The sequence below is a fragment of the Macrosteles quadrilineatus genome, unplaced genomic scaffold (assembly GCF_028750875.1).
Source record: "Macrosteles quadrilineatus isolate MER2022 unplaced genomic scaffold, UCM_ALF_1.0 Scaffold_3__2_contigs__length_128488019, whole genome shotgun sequence".
Lineage (NCBI taxonomy): Eukaryota > Metazoa > Arthropoda > Insecta > Hemiptera > Cicadellidae > Macrosteles > Macrosteles quadrilineatus.
This window is the reverse complement of record NW_026542596.1, coordinates 55,051,847-55,071,101: the sequence shown is the minus strand read 5'-3', so window position 1 is coordinate 55,071,101 and position 19,255 is coordinate 55,051,847. Positions and strand designations below refer to the sequence as shown.

Here is a 19,255-nt window from a genome sequence, read left to right as displayed (position 1 = left end):
TTGACTATGGACATTTGACAACCGATTCTGGGTACCGGTACCGATGTCGAATATTTTGGCTGTACCGGGAATCGACTCATCCCTAGTTGTAAGGTTGGAATGTCGTCGTAGAAGGATATCCTGGTGTCCGATGTCGTCGCTGATAATATGAGACAGGAAGCAGTTTGATGGCCCTTCTTTGTCGGAACATCTGTCTGTGTGTGTTTAGTTGGTCTCGCTCTCGCAGCTCATCTATAGTGAGATAGTGAGGTGCTAATATTGGGTTTATAACAAAGGAAACTCGTAATGATTGTGATGCGTATCATGGAACTTGTAAAATAATGGTGTTGGCCTATTCCCTAATGTATATCTTACCCCTGCCGCAGCAAACCTACAGACTAGGCGAATTTACATTTTCACGATTGGATTTTCAATAATCTAGGCTATTTCCTTAAAATTGTTGGATTTATTCCCTATTTGAATGACGTTAAGTTTAATGAGTTTAGGTTTACTGTTTCATGGAAGGTGGTGTGTTCTTTTGTGAATTAATAAATGAAATAAATAAATTTGCCGAATTTTTATCAAAATATATTTATAAACCTACAACAGTTTACTTATTCTTCATCAGAATAATACAAACCTTTTCAATCAAATATTTTTTTTAATGTTTGCGTAATTATTAAGCTTACAACAATAATTCAGTTTACTAAATTATTAGTTTTTTTAGACGTGAAGCCTAACAAATGCTTAAGAAAGAAATTGTACAATTTTAGGCTATGCTCTTGTATTGAAATTGGAAAAATATATTTTACCATAAGCCCGGTCACCATTGTCCAATCTGGATGGATTGGATTTGAGTAAATAACATTTTATTGTGTCACGACAAACACTTTGATATTTTGAACAAAGTTTGTAGGTTAGTGCTTTAATAATGATTTTAGCACACTTTTATATCAATTAAAGCAGTATAAAAAGTTTAAAAACAAATTTTGAATGATACTAATTAACGTTTACAATCAACATTAGTTTTATAAGCAAGCCATGAAATTTTCAGACTGTTTGGTTTTCGTGGTGTCTTTACAATTTAAGTTTAAACTTCATCGTTAGTGAGTAGTTGTAAACATATTCTTTTTAGGATCTGGTATTTATTTTAATATTTTTTGTTTATTATAAATTTGTACTGGTATTTTGTAAAAATGTATTTTAACTTGCTTCAATTTTTATTTTTGTTTTAACACAATAAGATAATTCATCCCAGAGATATTTAAGTTTAAATTAGTGCTTATAATTTTTTTCCTCGACCTCAAGTTATTAAGTTGTTCCGTACCTAACATTTATAAATGTTTGGGTGCTTTCCAATCCTATTTGGATTTCCTGATGGGACTCTTAACAGATTAATCCAAGCAAAACCCTAATGAGTTCCAACCAACCAGTGGGATATTTATACCCTTTTAGTAGCTGGAATTTATATGTACTTCGATGAATTTTTACTGTACCAAAATTTCATCCTAAATTTACTAATAATCTCTTTTAATCGGAACATTATGTTGCTATGATTGCTGTGGTTGACATTGGCACTTATGTTACAGGCGAGGCTACGGCTAGTGGTAGCGGCAGTGTTGTGTGTGGTGCCGTGGTGCTCTGCTAGCCTGTGTCCTCCCGGTCTGCAGTACTGGAGCAACGAGTTTGAGTTGTGCATCAACTGTTCACGATGTGACGCCTCAGCCAAGCAGGTGGTGCTCAGGCCATGTCAGGCGCACGCTGACACATTGTGTGGACCTATCTCTCATCTAGACATCGACTGGTCCTGGCTCAAGCACAAGCACCCAGGCAAACACCACGAGAAACATCCTGATGATGAAAAACACCACGGAAAAGGCCACAAACATCACAGTACATTAGACGATGATATTGTTGAGAAGACTCCCCTACATCACAGCATTTTAGACGATGAGGTCGAGACATTGCCTCCCGTGACACACCATGGGAACCATAAGCATCACAAACACTCCAAACTTTTTGATGATGAACACTTTGAGAAAAAACACAGTAGGAACCACCATCTTTCATCTGAAAGTTTTTTGAGTGATGATTTGGAACCTATTGTCGGTCTTAGGAAAATTTCCAAGCTTCCTCCACCTCCTCCTCTGAAGAGCACAGATGAGTTGGAGAAAGAGTGGCAGGAATGGCTGAGACAGTCAAAGAACAGATTGCAACACAGGAAAGACGACTTGTTGAAGACCCTGCACAAAGAGAACAGCGAAAAACATCATAAATTAAATCACCCTAGTGAGAACTCACACTCCAGGACAATGAAAACTCCTTTTGACGATTTTGATGGAGAAATATTCCACTCCCATCATAAAGATCACTCGCAGAAGAAACACTTCTCGCCACTAGATTTAGAGATATTCGACAGACTGTTGAATCACGATCTTCAAAAACAAGAGGAAAGGTTAACTCTATCACATCTGTTGAACCCAGAAAACAAACATGCTAGCCTCCTTGATATAATGAAATCCGAAGACAAGCAGCGTGAAGAGAAAGACAGACCGTTCGCTGGAAATGATTTGGGATATCCGATGGATACTTTTGATTTCCGATCTGTTGTTCCGACTCATCGACTGTTCTTGGGCGAGCCCTCGACTGTCTCTGAGATCATGGACCAGGACTTCTCTGAGGAGTCGGAGGACAACGAGGACGAGAGGCTGAAGGAAGACAAAGATCAGTGGTTGGCTGCAGGAGATCCCAGCGTCATCGCTGTGCCGTTCTCTGCCACAGAGAGGTTTGTGTGGGACTGGCAAGCCGTAGCTCTTACCTCAGCTGTGGCTGCTTGTCTGCTCTTCTTTGTTGTGGTTGCTTGTTACTCGATCCTGCACGCCAGGCATTGGAGGAGGCTCAAGACCAATTTTGACACGGGTAAGTTATATTTTTTCCTTTACAATAATTTTATCGTTGTGTCTCCTATGCGTAGCTTATTTCCAATTTCCTTTTAATTTTAATGGTGATTTGAAACTTATAACCTAGGTTTCTATTGTCACCCAATAATTAAATAATTTCTCCTAATAATTTTTAAGCTAGTCCTTTCCATAAACTCCCTCTCTCTCTCTCTCTCCCTCTTTGTTAGTCATGCTTTTCTCAATGTTAATTAAATGCACAACATCAAATCAAATACTATTTTTAACTAACCAGTCATATCTACAGTAAGGTCCAGCAAACTCAAGCTTCTTTCACACGACGCGGCGCCCGCTGGATCCAGCGTAGGGCTATGGGAGTTATGAGTCCTTTCACACTATGTCCGGCACGGCGCGCGAGTTACCGCTGGATGCACCTTCAGCCGGACAACAGCGCCGCGCGGCATCCACGCCGGACAACTCGGTGAAGGTGAATTGGTTCTTATGGGAGCTTTCACACGGTGCGGCGCGCGCCGCACGGCCCAACCCCTACGCTGTCTCAATTTAGGCAAACTATCTGACCAAGAGGGTGCAACAGTTAATTAAGAAATTATGTATCGTTGTATCAGAAAATAATATATTTAAAGTTATTACAAAACATATATTTTTATGTTCATCCCATGCAAATCGGCCAACTTAAAGTATTAAAACAAAATGTTTCCTTTAATAACTAGAGGAGAATATTTAGTATTAAATTAATAATTTAGTAATTTATACGTAATAAAAAATTTTTTTAACTTCTAGAATAAAATACTTATATATAACTAGCTGGCCCGACAGACGTCGTCCTGTCCTAATGTGGTTTAATGTCAAATGCTCGTTCATTTTTCAAGATGAGCTCGTTCGCATGGCTCAATCACGTCCTAGTTGAAGTTCGTTCGCTACGCTCACTCACCTTTAGGTTGGTGCTCGTTCGCTGCGCTCACTTGCCTTCAGTTGCATTTGACAACAAATATTCGTAAAAAACAATAGAAACCTACTTGCTAGCTCTCATTTGTTATGCATAGATTTGTTTGAGATTTTTCATCTTATGAAGACAAAATTTTGTATAGTTTAACAGACAAATAATTTGTATTAATTACAGCTGTTCGTAGTACACACATAATACATACAAGAGTTTTCGTTTTCAGTTTCGATAGATGGAGTGGAGTGAGCGTTCGTTTTCAGAGTGAGTTCGTTTCCAGTTTCGATAACTGGAGTGGAGTGAATGGTTACATTATCTTTGAGTTGACTCTTTTAAGTCAACGAAAATTGTGACAATTATTCGTAAAAAATCTCCTTTAATATTTTGCAATTGCTCGAATTCGAGCACTAGTTTATTATATTTTAAATTAGCCTATTCATTTTATTTGAACTTTTAAGTGGAGTATTAATTTAAAAGCCACAACTGAACGGAAATTAAATTAGCCTATTCCTTTTATTTGAACTTTTCAGTGGAGTATTCATTTAAAAGCCACAACTGAACAGAAAATAATAAATATTTAGGAGTGCCGTACGGCGCACGCCCCACGAAACCGTACTACTGTAGTGTGAAGATACACGCTTGTCCAGCGCAGCGCCGCACGGCGCTCGCCGCTTCGTGTGAAAGAGGCGTCAGCACTCTATAACCTGGTAGTCTAGATTTTTGGTGGAGGGGTAGAGAATAAGCTGCAAAGAACTTGACGCCAATCTTATTTAGGCCTACACACTGTAAGTACTCTCGCAGCAAACTACGAGTATAAAGGTAGATAGCTTCAAGACAGTACATTGTCTTTGATATTGGGACCTAGTGTCACTTGCAGGCATTAAAACGAGGAATCACGAGTCCTCATCATGGTCCACAACTCTTATTAATGTCTCAGTTTCAATTTATATCCATGATTCTAATTACCTGCAATTTTTAAAATTCAGCACCCTAAAGTCAAAACTTAAAACTCCACATTAGCCTACACGTTTGTGGGACTGTTCTATTTCTTGTCTTAACAACTTTTTCAATACTGTCGTTTTGTTAAAGGGGGGTCCAAGGGTCGGGAGGGTCCGTCGAAGGTTCGGTCTAGCCATTGTCCTGCTTTACCCTCTGGTCAGGTAGTCTGCCTCAACTTAACATGAGACAGCCTTTAACAATAAAGTCAGTCATAGTAAAATTTTATTGAAATCATTAAAAATCAACCAATTTGACATTTCCTGTAACATACAAATTTAAAAAAGTAACTTTTCAATTAAAATGTTTACTCTGTTATACTTAATTTAAACACTAGTACTCGTTAGTATCAAGTTTTTATGAGGTCTAATAGGATTAACGGTAACTCTGAGGTGGTATGCGACACTGCCGTACGGAATGTCGTATGGTTTCCCGCCACAACTATTTGGCTCTAGCACCATTGTCTGGGCTGCATATCAACTCGGTACTACTGCTTGCCTTTCTGGGCAACCAAGGCTACTCTGCCAATTGTATCGTAGTTGTCTGTCCAACATCAATACTAACTCTCTTGCCTTATACGACGTTCATTTACATCTTGGTGTGACATGACATTGAGTTTGCAACAAATATGTCACAATACAAAGTTTGATGTGTGGATTGGTTGTCGTGTTGTCTTACTAGCAAGTTTCTCAATAAGATTTATATCTACTAGTGTACACGTTGCTGGAATTCGAGCAATTGCAAAGTATTACAGGAGCTATTTCGAAACGAATAACAGTCATATTTACAATGAGTTCAAAAGAGTCAACTCAAACATAACCGGTTGGTGTGTAACACAGACCATGTTTATCTTCGTTATTGATAAACCTAAAGCATTCCGGCCGGTTTTCTCCTTCTCAAAATGCCTCGCTGTACAGGCAACACAGGTCATTGATAGAGGGCCAATTGAGAACAAAAAGTCGTTTTGGGGTAGTGTTAGGGCGCATTTATAACTTAATAGTTGAGATTGTCCAGGGTCAGGTGCTGACTTGATGAGTTAAGCCTATTACGCGCCACTGTTCTGTAGCTACGGTCGTTATCACGATTACGCCTCCTGTCTATGTTTCGTTGTCTTCACGTCGTAGGCATTTAAAAGAAAAAAACAACAATTAAACACATTATAGCTACACAAAACAACGATAAATGCACAAATTTGAGATACAACCATACTAACACGATCCGTCTTGGGGGTTATGTTTACACAAACTCAAATACTGTAGTAAATAAATGTACTCAATGCGTTTCATTGGATTGAAAAATAAAATAAATAACAGCAATTAAATTATACAGCTGATCAAAATGTAAACAATTGTTTTCTCCATAAGGATAACATGGGAACTTTCAAAGCCAATGGGGCAGAGGCCAAGGGACTTTTTCAAAAATGTAGGCCAGTTTGCAAATCTACGCGACACGCTCTTTCCAATGAGACGTCAATGGATAAAATCGGTTAAGAAATGGCGGAGGAGTTCAACCGACAAAGTTTCATGTAGCGTATTAATTATATAGATATTGATTTAAATATAAATTGCACTTTATATTGGACGTTTCCAAACACATAAAACTCAGTCTAACAGACAAAAATAATACTAATAATAGTGACTATGTAAGTTTTACTGGATAACCTTTTAGCTATAAGAGGATATAATCAAACCTCTTTCAACGTATTAATACTTTATTACTTTTCAATGAAATGGTGACCATACAAAGTAGGTATTTTAAGCAAAGTATGAATGGAGATGAGTGTAGGATGAGTGAGGACCTCAGTGCCTCTAGAGGGTGTAAGGGTAAATGTTTCAACATGGCGTGAAAAAATCCTGCTTAGCGGGTTAATAAAATCATGTTTTATCCTACTTGATGATATGAAAAATCCTGTGTATTGAAACACTAGGAGGGGCGCAAAAGAGATTGTAGTTCCTTACAACTAATTTGGAAAACATATTCTTTTGCTGTATAACCGTAACAAAGCAGAATTGCACCGTTAGTTTTATAAAATTCTCATTTGATTACCTGATTGGCAGGGTGAAGTTAGCAACTTCTTAAAGTGTAAACAAAGTAAATAACTCCAACCATTTGCCTGGTTAAATTTCTAATTGAGAAATAAACTATAGAAATATGATAGTAAGAAACATCAATTTGTATTATATCCAATACATTGCATTAGGATATTAACAGAAACATTTGTTTACACTTGTCTACCTGAAATAAGTACACTGAATTTGTTCATCTGATAATGGCATTTCTTGTCACCAACTACAATATAGAATCTACATTCAAAAAAACAGAAGTCCCAAGTGAATTGACCCTTGCAAAGTTTAGTTTACCCAAACACCAAACTATGATTGAGATCCAGTTACAACTAACTTCCATATTTCAAAGTAGATATAGTCCTCAAGTAAGTACTGAGTACTAAAACATTTGATTCCTATTTAAAAGTTTATGATTCATCCCCTCCCAAGCTCTATAGTTATCTATCTTTTCTACATTATCACACTTAGCTCTCCCTAATGATCCTATTAAGCCTTGTTTGTAATCATCTATAATCCAAGCCTTTCTTAGAACTACTGTTTACAAAATAAATACTAAAATAGATTTCCCAAAAACTACATTAGGCCTATTAATTGTATAAACGTAAAATATTTTATAAGTACCTAATATATGTCCAATGAGTTTACTGTTAGATGAACAGAAAAGTCAACTGCATTACTATAGCAATTTAAAATATTAAGTTCTAATTTTTTTTTTACATAGTTTTATTTACAATCTGTTTTGCATTAAACAATAAGTATAGTGTTAGCAAAATGGGAGTGCCGATGGAGACCTGTGGGGGTGCGTGCGTTTGAAGGGACTTGACCTGGTCTCCATCAGCACTCCCATTTTGCTAACACTGTACATATGATGGCATTTTTAACAATAAAATAAAAATTGGAAAGCATGAGTTAGCAACTAAACCGCTTTAGCACTAACAAAAAAAAACAAAAAACAAAGAAAATAAATTTCAGAGCTGCTGTGCAAATCAAGTCGGAAGATCTAAAACATTTTTTTTTTTAACTTGAAAGATTGTTTTCAAACTATTTCAAATTAGTTACTTTATTTGTCCTTCACAGTAAATTGAAGAGGCAAAAGAGAATGGTTTGGTTCTTTAAATAAACTTTAGTCAGCTGTTAGATTCTCACCATTGATCATAAATAACAAAACTCAGCTGTGCCACTTAATTGTGAAATAATATCTTTGACTATTGATACAATTATACCTTTTCCAATTTGATTTGAGAACATAAATGTAAACAAAGATTAAATCATGTTTTACAATACAATAGTTTTGCACAAATTAAACAAGGACCAGAAGGAAGGCAAATATTATGACATTCTTCCTGGCTTCATTTTGACAAATCAGATGGTGTAGAAGTCAGGTGGCCTGCGTTCTCGACAAATTCGTCGCTTTTGAGCCGTTTGTATACTTCCATTTGGTTGAGAGTTTGATTGATTTGATGGATCATCAGGTTATCAATTTGAGATTAGTCAAATATATTTTAGAAAACATTAAATGAAGTTGAGAACAGTCAGTTGTATTTGAGAAGGCATCAAATTAGTTTAAGAACGGTAAATTATATTTAAGAGATGGTATTTGAGAACTTGTGATTTGATAGTGAAAAACTCAAAATTTAGCTGATTAATAACCAACTTCTCAAATCAAAAGTCCTAATTCTGAAATAAAATTAACGATTTCTCAATTACATTTAATTTGTTCAAATACAATTGACTATTCTCAAATGCATGCTTTGTTTTATCAAACTCAACTGACTAATATAATTTACATTTGATATTTTCTCCAATACAAGTAATAGTTCTCAAATACAATTAATAACTTCTTAAATAAATGTGGAAAAGGTGTAGACATTCCATCCCCATGTTAAAGTTGTCCCTAGTTTTTTTAATCAAAATTGTAGTTGATGTGAGCCACTAATGGTACTGATCCAAATTACTGATTTCTTTAAATACACAAACCTTTGATCAAGTCAAACTGGTAGACCGACCAATACCAATGCGGTACCAATATAATATAATACCAATATAATGCGGTGTAGCTATAACAACTGTAATGTAGTAGTAACCCATCAACTATGTCAGCAACAGAAAATAAAGTAGGAAATAGAATTACAATAGCACAATCTGTGACTGGCTCCCACAACAATGTTTTTTTTTTACATAAAAAATTGGCAGCAGCTAGTCCATATAGATTATAAAATGTCTACTTTAGTATCCTGTTCATGACCTTGAGCAATTTCTTAGTTTGTTCAGTAGTTTTTTGAGTTCATATAGAACCATTTTTTAATCTAATGGATGTTGGCCTGAGTTGTCCATATTATCCTTCCAACTTTTTATCTATTAATTATTAGCTGCTTACTTAAAATCTAAATTAATTAAAAACATTGTCTCCTTATAAAATTAAATAAATTTAATTGGCATGCCAGTAAGTAAGTATACAATAATTGAAGCCTTTTAACTCCAAACTGTCAAGAAACCATTAGGAATCTTCTGGAAAATGACATAACATAGCAAAAACTGTTAACTACTTCATAAAAATTGAAATTTAAAGACCTTCATTGAATTTTAAAAGAGGTATCCATTTTTCATGAGTCGCCGAGTCGCCATGTTACTACTTGTTGACAACTAGCAGCTTCGTAATGTAATGTGAGTTAGTATGCAAGATACAATTGCTGACGTCGCCGTCATAAACCTGTGCCGAATCAAAAGTGCTCACTATACAACAAGCAGGGGAGCTTTCATCTTGGAATTTGTTAATGGGCCCACTTCTGGCTATCGGAATGACAGCTATAACTTTGGTTGTTTCCTGTGGATAAGCTCCCTTTCCTAAGTGCATTCTGGAATATGCTATTAAATACTGTTTGAGCTACAAAGAGTACTTTTGAAATAAATTTGGTATCAGTATTTTGGTTTTATTCAAAAAATTAGTTAGTGGGTTTTTGTTAGTCCTTATTTGTTTATTATTTATAGCAAATACTAGCTGACCCGGCGAACTTCGTATCGCCTAAGTTATAGGTTTCCCCTAAGACAGACCGATGGAAAGAAAGTACCGTTACGTTTAATTTTCAAGATGATCTCGTTCGCATCGCTCAATCACGTCCTGGTTGAAGTTCGTTCGCTACGCTCACTCACCTTTGGGTTGGAGCTCGTTCGCTACGCTCACTCACCTTTAGGTTGGAGCTCGTTCGCTGCGCTCACTTGCCTTCAGGTTAGCTCGTTCGCTACGCTAACTCGCCTCCAGGTTGAAGTTCGTTCGCTACGCTCACTCACCTTTTGGTTGCAAATTAGCTGTTGTCATAAATGTAAAAGAAATAATAGTGCTGCACCATGTACGTTTAATTTTCAAGATGATCTCGTTCGCATCGCTCAATCACGTCCTGGTTGAAGTTCGTTCGCTACGCTCACTCACCTTTGGGTTGGGGCTCGTTCGCTACGCTCACTCACCTTTAGGTTGGAGCTCGTTCGCTGCGCTCACTTGCCTTCAGGTTAGCTCGTTCGCTACGCTAATTCGCCTCCAGGTTGAAGTTCGTTCGCTACGCTCACTCACCTTTTGGTTGCAAATTAGCTGTTGTCATAAATGTAAAAGAAATAATAGTGCTGCACCCTGTTGGTAATCCTTGTAACTTTAATGCTATTGAACATCATAGAACAGAACCAACTTGTTTAATTGAAACAGCTGTTAAGATTCATTAATTCCATTTCTCATAAGGTTAACATGGGAAACTCCAGAGCCACTGGGGCGGAGCCCTTTTAAGAATTTCGAAACGGGAAATAGTTTACTTCCTATTCGCATACCTACAGAATTTACACACCAAATTTCATAACGATCGGTGAAGTCGTTCCGGAGGAGTTTGCAGACAAACACTGTGACACGAGAATTTTATATATTAGATTTATTTCAAAAGTGTTTGCTCATCAACTATTTTGTGTCGTATTAACCACAAAAATATCTGTAGTACCCAATCATAAAAATATTTTATAGATGGCTTCTAAATGAGTTTCCATGTGTGTTCTTACGAGAATGTGGTGTTTGCCGTGCCAGCTTGCAAAATACCACTGGACCATACGTTAATGGAAATCATAATGTTAGCCCAAAGATCATTTGAACATACCGTACTCAAAATTACTTTATTTAGGTTTGATATTAACCTAGGACTCTTTGACCTTTTCTTTAGAACCAGTGGTAAAACAATACTGTCTTTAAAAAAGATGTTTTAGAGAACGTTTATTATTCCCTCTTTATACCCGTATTCAAAACATAGGTTTACGCTACCGGTACTATACTCCGTTCACAAAATTTAGGCAGTTTGAGGGGAAGCGGTTCCATTCCCTGCACCTCAAACTAAATTCAAAACAACAGCCAACAGCTAATCAGCTGATATATTAAGCTAAATAAAAGTAGTGGGGAACCCAGAAACTTGTTATTTATGACAAGATATTATGGAGTGGCAGATTTTTTCCCTCTGAACCGGTTTTCTAATGTTTTTGAATCTTGTGTTATGATGTTGTTGACCTCCCACGCATGTGTCAAATACATGTAGTAGTTATAATATAAAAAATAAACAAAACATTAACTAGCCTATGCAAATAGTCCTAAAATTTTGAATAAGAGTATTTAAGCAGCCATTATCTATTGTTTTTTATTGCAATATTCTTACCGATACTCAAAAGGTTTTGGTTGAAAACCGAATCATATTTTAATTACTGAATCCTATAATCCAAGTGAACAGTACATTTGCCCTTGGACAAGGTGTGGTTCAATATAGTGATCTTGATAATCTGAGAAAGATAATTAGGGAGTTTGCGGAAGAGGATTTCCCTGTACACAACCAAAGGTCTGCCCTGGTCAGTGATGGTGTAAGGTGTAAGGTGGTGACTCAGTAAAAGTGAAACTATAGAAGACAGAGGTGGGGGAGGGGAGGGGAAAGTATGTCAGTCAAATACATTGTGCACATAGCAGGTCCACTGTGCTACTGTAAAAACACATTGGCAAATTCTAAATATTTACTTACCATAACCGCCATTCAGCAAATATATGCGACCAGGGAAATAGATGACAGTCATAATAAACAAAGATCTTGGTGGAAAGTGGTTATGGTGTTCACCTAAAAATCTTAATGTTACCGGTTCGATCTTGTTAATGTCAACTACTTTTTGATGTTTTGAAACTGTACTCAGCGGTCCTTGCAAATTTATTAAACAATCCTAGCTACAAACAGCTGGTGTGCTACATAAATTATCCACGCTATTCTACATTTGCCCTGCATTCATAAGCAGTTTAAAATACATAGTACAAAAAGTTACATTAATGTAATTACAAGAATCTAAAAAAATGCAAAAATGTTAAATTAAATAAACATTTGTTATTAATTCAGGCAAAGTTAGGACCACATGGCCCATTCTTATACTTAACCTGAATGTGTTTACTAACCACCGTTTTCAACTTACAATTTTCACTACCCACTGAAATTTTGGTATGTCTAGATCAACTTCCATAAGTAAATTCTGATCCAGGAAAAATGAACTTATTCTTTACAGTTTGTAACCCATATCTTTGCCCTACAGTAATCAGCTTTTGAGGTAGAGTTGCAAGTACAAAAGCTGGCACCTGGTAGGACTTATTTACAATAGTTTTAGAACAATTAAACTTGAAAAAAAATGAAGTGTAAATTGAAAAAAAGTTTTACCACATCCTACAACTAGAATAGTTTAGCCGTTAAAGAAACGTTGTGATAAGAAAGGAAGACGTGACTAATGTCAAAAACAATTGACAAAAAAATCTACAAACTTGTACCTCTGTGGTCATACACCATTGCAATGCATGAGTAAATCCACATTTGTTCTATATAGGCCCTGTATTTACAATTTTATAAAATTAGTATGGTTTGTCTAAAGGTTTTTATTTATTGTTGTACATGCTGCATAGTAGCTGTAGCAGAACAGTTACTATTTATTGAAAAGCATTAGCGTTTTTCTTCAACTAATAAAAGATAGGTATTTTTCATTTAGCCTATATTAAATGTAAGCTAAAAAACATGTTGATCAAATTATGAGATGAAGAGTAAGTGCAGCGAAGTCATAGCAACTTTCACCAAAGCAGGAAGTAGCATCAATGCTGCTCCATATTGAATTGTAGTTTCAAAGAATTTCACAATGCACATTTAAATTTAATTTAATCATTAATTTTTGTGTAAGTAGTAAATATGAGAGTTTTTATTCTGTGTAACTAGGCTGAAATATTACACAAAACTTAAAGTCTTAGAGTAAATCAATCTCAAACTCGACCAACCCCAATCCCTATTCATACACAGGATTCAAACTAGGGTTGTCTAAAGTTTTGGACGTAAATATTCATTGGTCTTTATGGCTACAGATAAAGCCCACAATATATACAGTCACAGCATTTACATTTTATTTTTTTTACAATTTGATAATTTTACCACTTTTATTCTGCTACAATCTGGCGGAAACCATCCAAAGGGAATTTTTTTACTAAATGCAGTTATACAATTGTTTTATTATTGTAGCCCCCAGAATTGACAGATTCTGCACTACATAATCAAGGTTATACCTTATTTAGCCCAAACAGTCCATTTTCCTAATATATGGACAATGTTTATGTTTCGGATTGCAACAACCCATCATCATGTCTGCAAAAACGCGGGTCCTCTTTGCAAATTCATCATCTTGTGTAAACTACACATGGATAACAACTTTTAAACAAGTTTTTTTGGACTGAGGGTAGGCTAGCTCTTAAAACTAGATCAATATTTGAAGAAAAGAATAAATAAAGAAAGATAAGATGGTTAAAAATAAAGGTTACAAAACTCAATCAAGTCAAATAGAGAAATGAAGTCTATAGTTAATTTGTTTTTACAGACCAATGCCAAAATATGCTGGTTTGCCTTGGACAGTCGAGTTTAAATGAACTTCAAATGTCATTTCCCTATCTGCTCTCTTATCATTCATCAAATCACCAGTTGTCAACAACTCTTCCGGGTCAAGTAAATAGTGAGAGATTTAAAGTTTTAGGCTTGCCTTTGTCATAAAGTAGGGATTTGAATATGTTGATATCAAACTTGCACAAAATTTGTATCGGGTTCAAATAATGTATTGTGTTTATAAATGTCGTGAATAACATCTATGGTACGCTATTAAAAATAAAAAGTGTCTGTCAGTCGATAACACAAAAACCGCTGAAGCAAAAGTGACATTGGACAAACAAAGTTACTGTACCAAAGAGTTTCGTCGACCTATTGGCTATTTTGTTATTTTGAGTTGTGATTTTTCTCTGGCCATATAAAGTTCATAGTGCTCTACAAAGTACCGGTATATATTCAACTCCATGGTAATAATAAGAAACACCACATTTAGTGGCAGTATTAATTATTTACCACCCTAGCTCTAAATAATTTTTTTTTTCGTGGGTTCATACCTTGTTGCTAGGCACTGGTGAAGCAACTAGTTGCTGATAAAACTACGCAAACAGTGACATCATCATGTATTTGTAACATGATGCAGCTTGAGTACCTTGCCGTTTTCTTACAAAGCAAATGAACAAACATTGTACATTATGCCAAGTTGTCTACCGGTAGATTACTGTGTGCCAGAAGTAGCGCCTTGTAACTGTAGTTAACGATTCAATGTCAAGCCTAAAAGCCCACCAATTAATTTGTCTCGTAAAATTGACTATTTATGAGAAATTCATTAGTGTGATTTGTGTTCGCACAGTTTGTGTGACGTGTGATTCTATAATTAACAGATTACCATTCATTGAAGAAACTTTATTTATGCACATTTGTGAAAGTTGATTAGCATTTATAGTATGCAATCACTTAGTTAAAAGCTGTAATTATTTCTTGGAAGTGCAATTTCCTAACTTGACCCACTGGGAAGTACTTTTGTTCCACTTTGAATACAAAAATGTGTGTGAAAATTTGAGAATTTCATTTACTGAAGATTCTGCTAGTAGACTACATATGTTGGTAAATCTGAAGTACGATTTGATGTGCTTGATGCCTATCCCCATCACCCTAGAGTTAACCCTAGAGTGATAACTCTGAGTGAAGTGTATCTCTAGTTTGAGGGTAAATTTGACAGCAGCATATTGTGATTTTACTCTCTGATTGTAATAGCAGAGAACAAGTAGTAGTTTAACTAAACTAATGGTGTATTTTACTTTGAGTCCCTAGTTGGTGCAAATTCAACCCTCGCTGTATATTTTGTTGATTTGGTTTTAGTTAGTTTTATTTTCTATCTTCTCGGAGTGAGATGAATATTTACCTACAATGTTTGAATAAAATTGTTTAGGTCAGTTGTCATAACATACACAAACAGTAGAGATTAATTAGTGTTGAATAGATTTAGAAGATATCCACTATGATGTGCTACTAGTTGTAGTATGTGTCATTTGATACATCTGCCGTATATTCAACATCTATATAAGGTTGTGAAGCTGTACAAACACATGCTATGGGAAGGTCAAGAGTGTTGTGTAGGCACCAGTCATCTGAGAAGTTTACAGCGATAATGGAGACTGCTGAAATAATGTTATATCCTGGACGTAGCTCCTGAATTAGGGTAAAAACACAGTGGAGCAGGGCAGGTCGCATACTGGCATATACGCTGGTCGCTGGTCTCCGCATTACGGCTGGTTACCTGGAGGGTAGCTGGGACATACACACAGTGGCGCTCAGTACAGTCGCTTGCCAGCCGCCGATACTAATATTGTCACTTATAATACTAGTAGGATATGATAAACTTATGTTTGAATAATAGTTCATTTGCTATTTCATTCTACAGATCGTTGAGTACGTGACGGTTGTGGTGGTCCAGTTGTGCTTGGTTCCACAAAGGAACACGGATAAAAACCTCTGATATTAATTTGTCTACATCCATTATTGTATTTCATGTAAACAAAACAACAACCAATTAAATCAACTAAAATAAACAACACTCAGTATACAAAGAATGCGCAGTGAAAGATTCCGCGTTGAACTTGCGAACTCGAGAACACCTGGCTGTCAAGTTCTACTATTTGCGCATGCCCCAGTCGAGCCTTCCCCGCTTGCAGCTCCCAAACAATCGACTTGGCAATTCTTCTAGCTTGCCGCCTAGCTTACTGCTACCCTCTCGGCTACCTGCTAGGCGCGACTGTTAGGTAGGTGTTTTACCCATAACAACGCGTGCTTTAATTCTAGATCGCAGTAAGCCAGTAAGGGACCAGCCAGGCTACCAGCTACCTGCCCTGCTCCACTGTGTTTTTACCCTTAGCCTTTTACTTACTCTAGATCCTCTTAAAATGGCCTTGCTGATATTAGTGAATGCCTCCTTCTACTCTGATTTTATATCACGACGCTGCCTTATGTTACAAGTGTTGTTAGACGTAATTTCATGTACTCTATGTATTTCCTATTTTTGTCTGTGTATGTTACATATTTTGCCAATTAACTAATGATTACAAATGACCGAAACAATATGCTATTTTTAAAAATTGTCTGTTTTCTAGAATGTAAATTGACAATTTTGAATCAGTTAAGCTATCCAGCATATTTTCATGAAGCATTGCTATTTCTAGTGTGTCCACTCAACTGTGAAAACCTCAAAAGTGAATTAATAACTATTTTTTAAGAGATACCTCTAAACTTTTGATAGGCTACTTTTTAGTGATATCAAGAAATCTTTGATTCTCTGTTTCCCCTACCATCGCCATAAATCGTGGTAATATCCTGAAATCACAGCAAAATCATTATTTTCGTATTGCCCAAAATTTGCAGATGGGTTTTACTACCCATTTTTAATATTCAAACAGTCTGTTCCAGATAAATTGCTGAAATTATAATCCAAAGAAACACCGGGACTATAATTTATCAAAATTCTCAGACCTTTCTGGCAAACAATTATAAAAGTATGGAAATTAATCCATAAAAACCGTTAATTGTAAATATCATTCTCAAGTTTAATTAGGAACCCTGTAGGTGCATTCTCTACCATGCCTCCCTCATTAGTCTATGATTTGTTTTGTAGATGTGTGAGTAAGATGGTTGTCCATTAGCTGCTAACAGCCTGTGTGGGACTCACTCAGATAAGCAGAGTGGCAGCTTCTTAACACCCTGAGTGACTACCAAAATGCTAATCAGCATATCTACCTCCTCCGCCTTCTAAACGGGCCCAATACTCTAGGATTATCCAATTACTACTCTTTAGAGTCATCTTATCGCTGTACTGAACCAGTAAACGAGCAATTTGTGTCTATTTATTTATTTCTTTTGGCTATCTCAAAAACAGCTCTTACAATTCAGATGAAAATTTGTTTATGGTAGATGTTAAGCAAATTTCCCATATAGGGATTAAGCTATTACCGTAGTACTCATGGTAAGACCTGGACCCGGGACCAATTTAATTTTTCGTTTTGAGGTCCCTAGAGGCAAAAAACACCATCCGTTCAAATTCATATATATGTGTCCGTTAGCACGATAACTCGAGCAAAAATTATCCGATTTTGATAAAATTTGGTATAAACGTGTAAACCTACATTTATTCGAACAATTTGCAAACCAGCATGATGGGACTATAGGAACAGTGTTTTATGGGGTAATCAATTTTTCCACTTTTGACCCTAAAACATAAAATTTTTCAATTTCTTTTGCAACCATTTTGTAGAGCTTAAAAAACAAATAATTTAGTATGTTGAAGTGTTATCATGCACCTAATGATACAGAAAATTCCAAAAAATTGTAATTTTAAAATTCTTATGTTATTTTTATGGAGAAAAAATCAACTGTTGTATTTTGACTGTTTATGAACATATTTTGATAAAATTTGGAAAATGTATTTTTATACTAAACTATTAACATTTCACACAAAAAAAAAACTTTTTACCCTCCCTGTTGCAGCAAACCTAAGTACTCGTTATTTATATAGGGGAATAAATGTGATATTTTTTAGGAGATATTTAATTGCAAATCCAATCAGGCAAAGGCTTAGTCTGCAGGTTTGCTGCGGCGGGGGTATTTTATATTACTGTATCTTATTATATTGAGCAATTTCCTGTGTAAAATTTCATATACAGATTTTTTGTGGATATCCAAAAGTAGCTGTATGAAAAATGAGATGTGTTGGATGAAAATTAGAATTTTGGCAGAGTTTCATTTTTCAAGTTCATTTAAAAAGGTGTTGTTGGCAGTGGATGCAATCTAGGAACTGGTAGTTGTAAGTTATCAAAATAGGTAAATGCAAATACTGTTGGTAACTTCTCTGAAGATGGCTATCTTGAGGTGCTGCTTTCTTCTCCTTTTTATAGGGATAGGTGGGAAATTTGAATGAATGGGTTGTGGTTATGTTTGAGCGAAAATAAAAAAGGAAAAACTAAAATGTCTTTGGGATTTTAGAAATTAAATTAAATTAAGTCTGCTCTAACAGGTGTCATCCCTTGAAAATGTTGTTTTTCACAAAGAATTGAATTCAGAAGATTAAAATTGAAATTTTTCATCAATGAACATAAAATGTAATAGTTATAGGAACTTTCCCAACAGTTTACTTATACTCTAGGTTAATGGTTATTTAATTGTTGAGTGGCTATTGTCAACAAACTTCCCTTACAGATAATAAATCAACTGAATAGAATCAAGTTCTATGAATCAGTCCTTTAAGTATGTGTCTGCAGTTGCTAATTTGAATTTGTCAGTAAATGCCACTTTATAATTTATTGTTTAGCTTTTTGTGGAGATACTTAGATACTGGAATACTTTCTTAGATCTCCAACTCAGAGTACTAAAAAAAAACAAAAGGACAACGTTGCAAGGTGTAGCCATATCCAAAACAAAATCAAAGAATTTAATAGTGTCTCATACTGTGTACTTAACTCATCTCCGCCTTGAACTTTTTCTACTAATGTGGTGGTGGGTTCTTGGTCAATCAATTAGTCAGGGATGCAGTTAGTAGTATAGTATTTAAGAGGTCCTCTTTGTTGGAGGTTCCAAGGTTTTATTCCTGACAATCATCAATTAAGTTAAGTTATAAATTATTGTTGCGATTTGCTTGTTTGGAGCCAATCGGGCTGTATGTCCAACCATTAGAAAACAAAGATAGGTAAATTTTTTGGACAAGAACTTTCTCTTTCTTAGAGAACTAAGAGCTATATGGGAGTTAGTCAGTCAATCAATCGTATTTAATCACTGTTAACAATAATGAATTTTACACAGTTTAAACATTCTTGTGTAAAATTTTCAAAAAATAATTATTTCAAGGTATTAAATATGAACTAAATCGCTCAAGGTTAGAAGACATGCCGAGCATTAAACCAGTTTCATAATGTATGGCTAATGCAGCCAAATTCG

The 19,255-nt window shown here is 35.6% G+C and overlaps 1 protein-coding gene across 1 annotated transcript in view; it reads left to right on the top strand.

Moving 5' to 3' along the window:
• Positions 1-19,255, top strand: part of LOC128991129 (uncharacterized) — a 47,640-nt gene that overhangs the window by 21,296 nt on the left and 7,089 nt on the right. Inside the window, exon 2 of the mRNA XM_054413880.1 lies at positions 1,569-2,898. Within this exon, the coding sequence (XP_054269855.1) occupies positions 1,569-2,898 (1,330 nt within the window). The remainder of the gene's footprint in view (positions 1-1,568; positions 2,899-19,255) is intronic.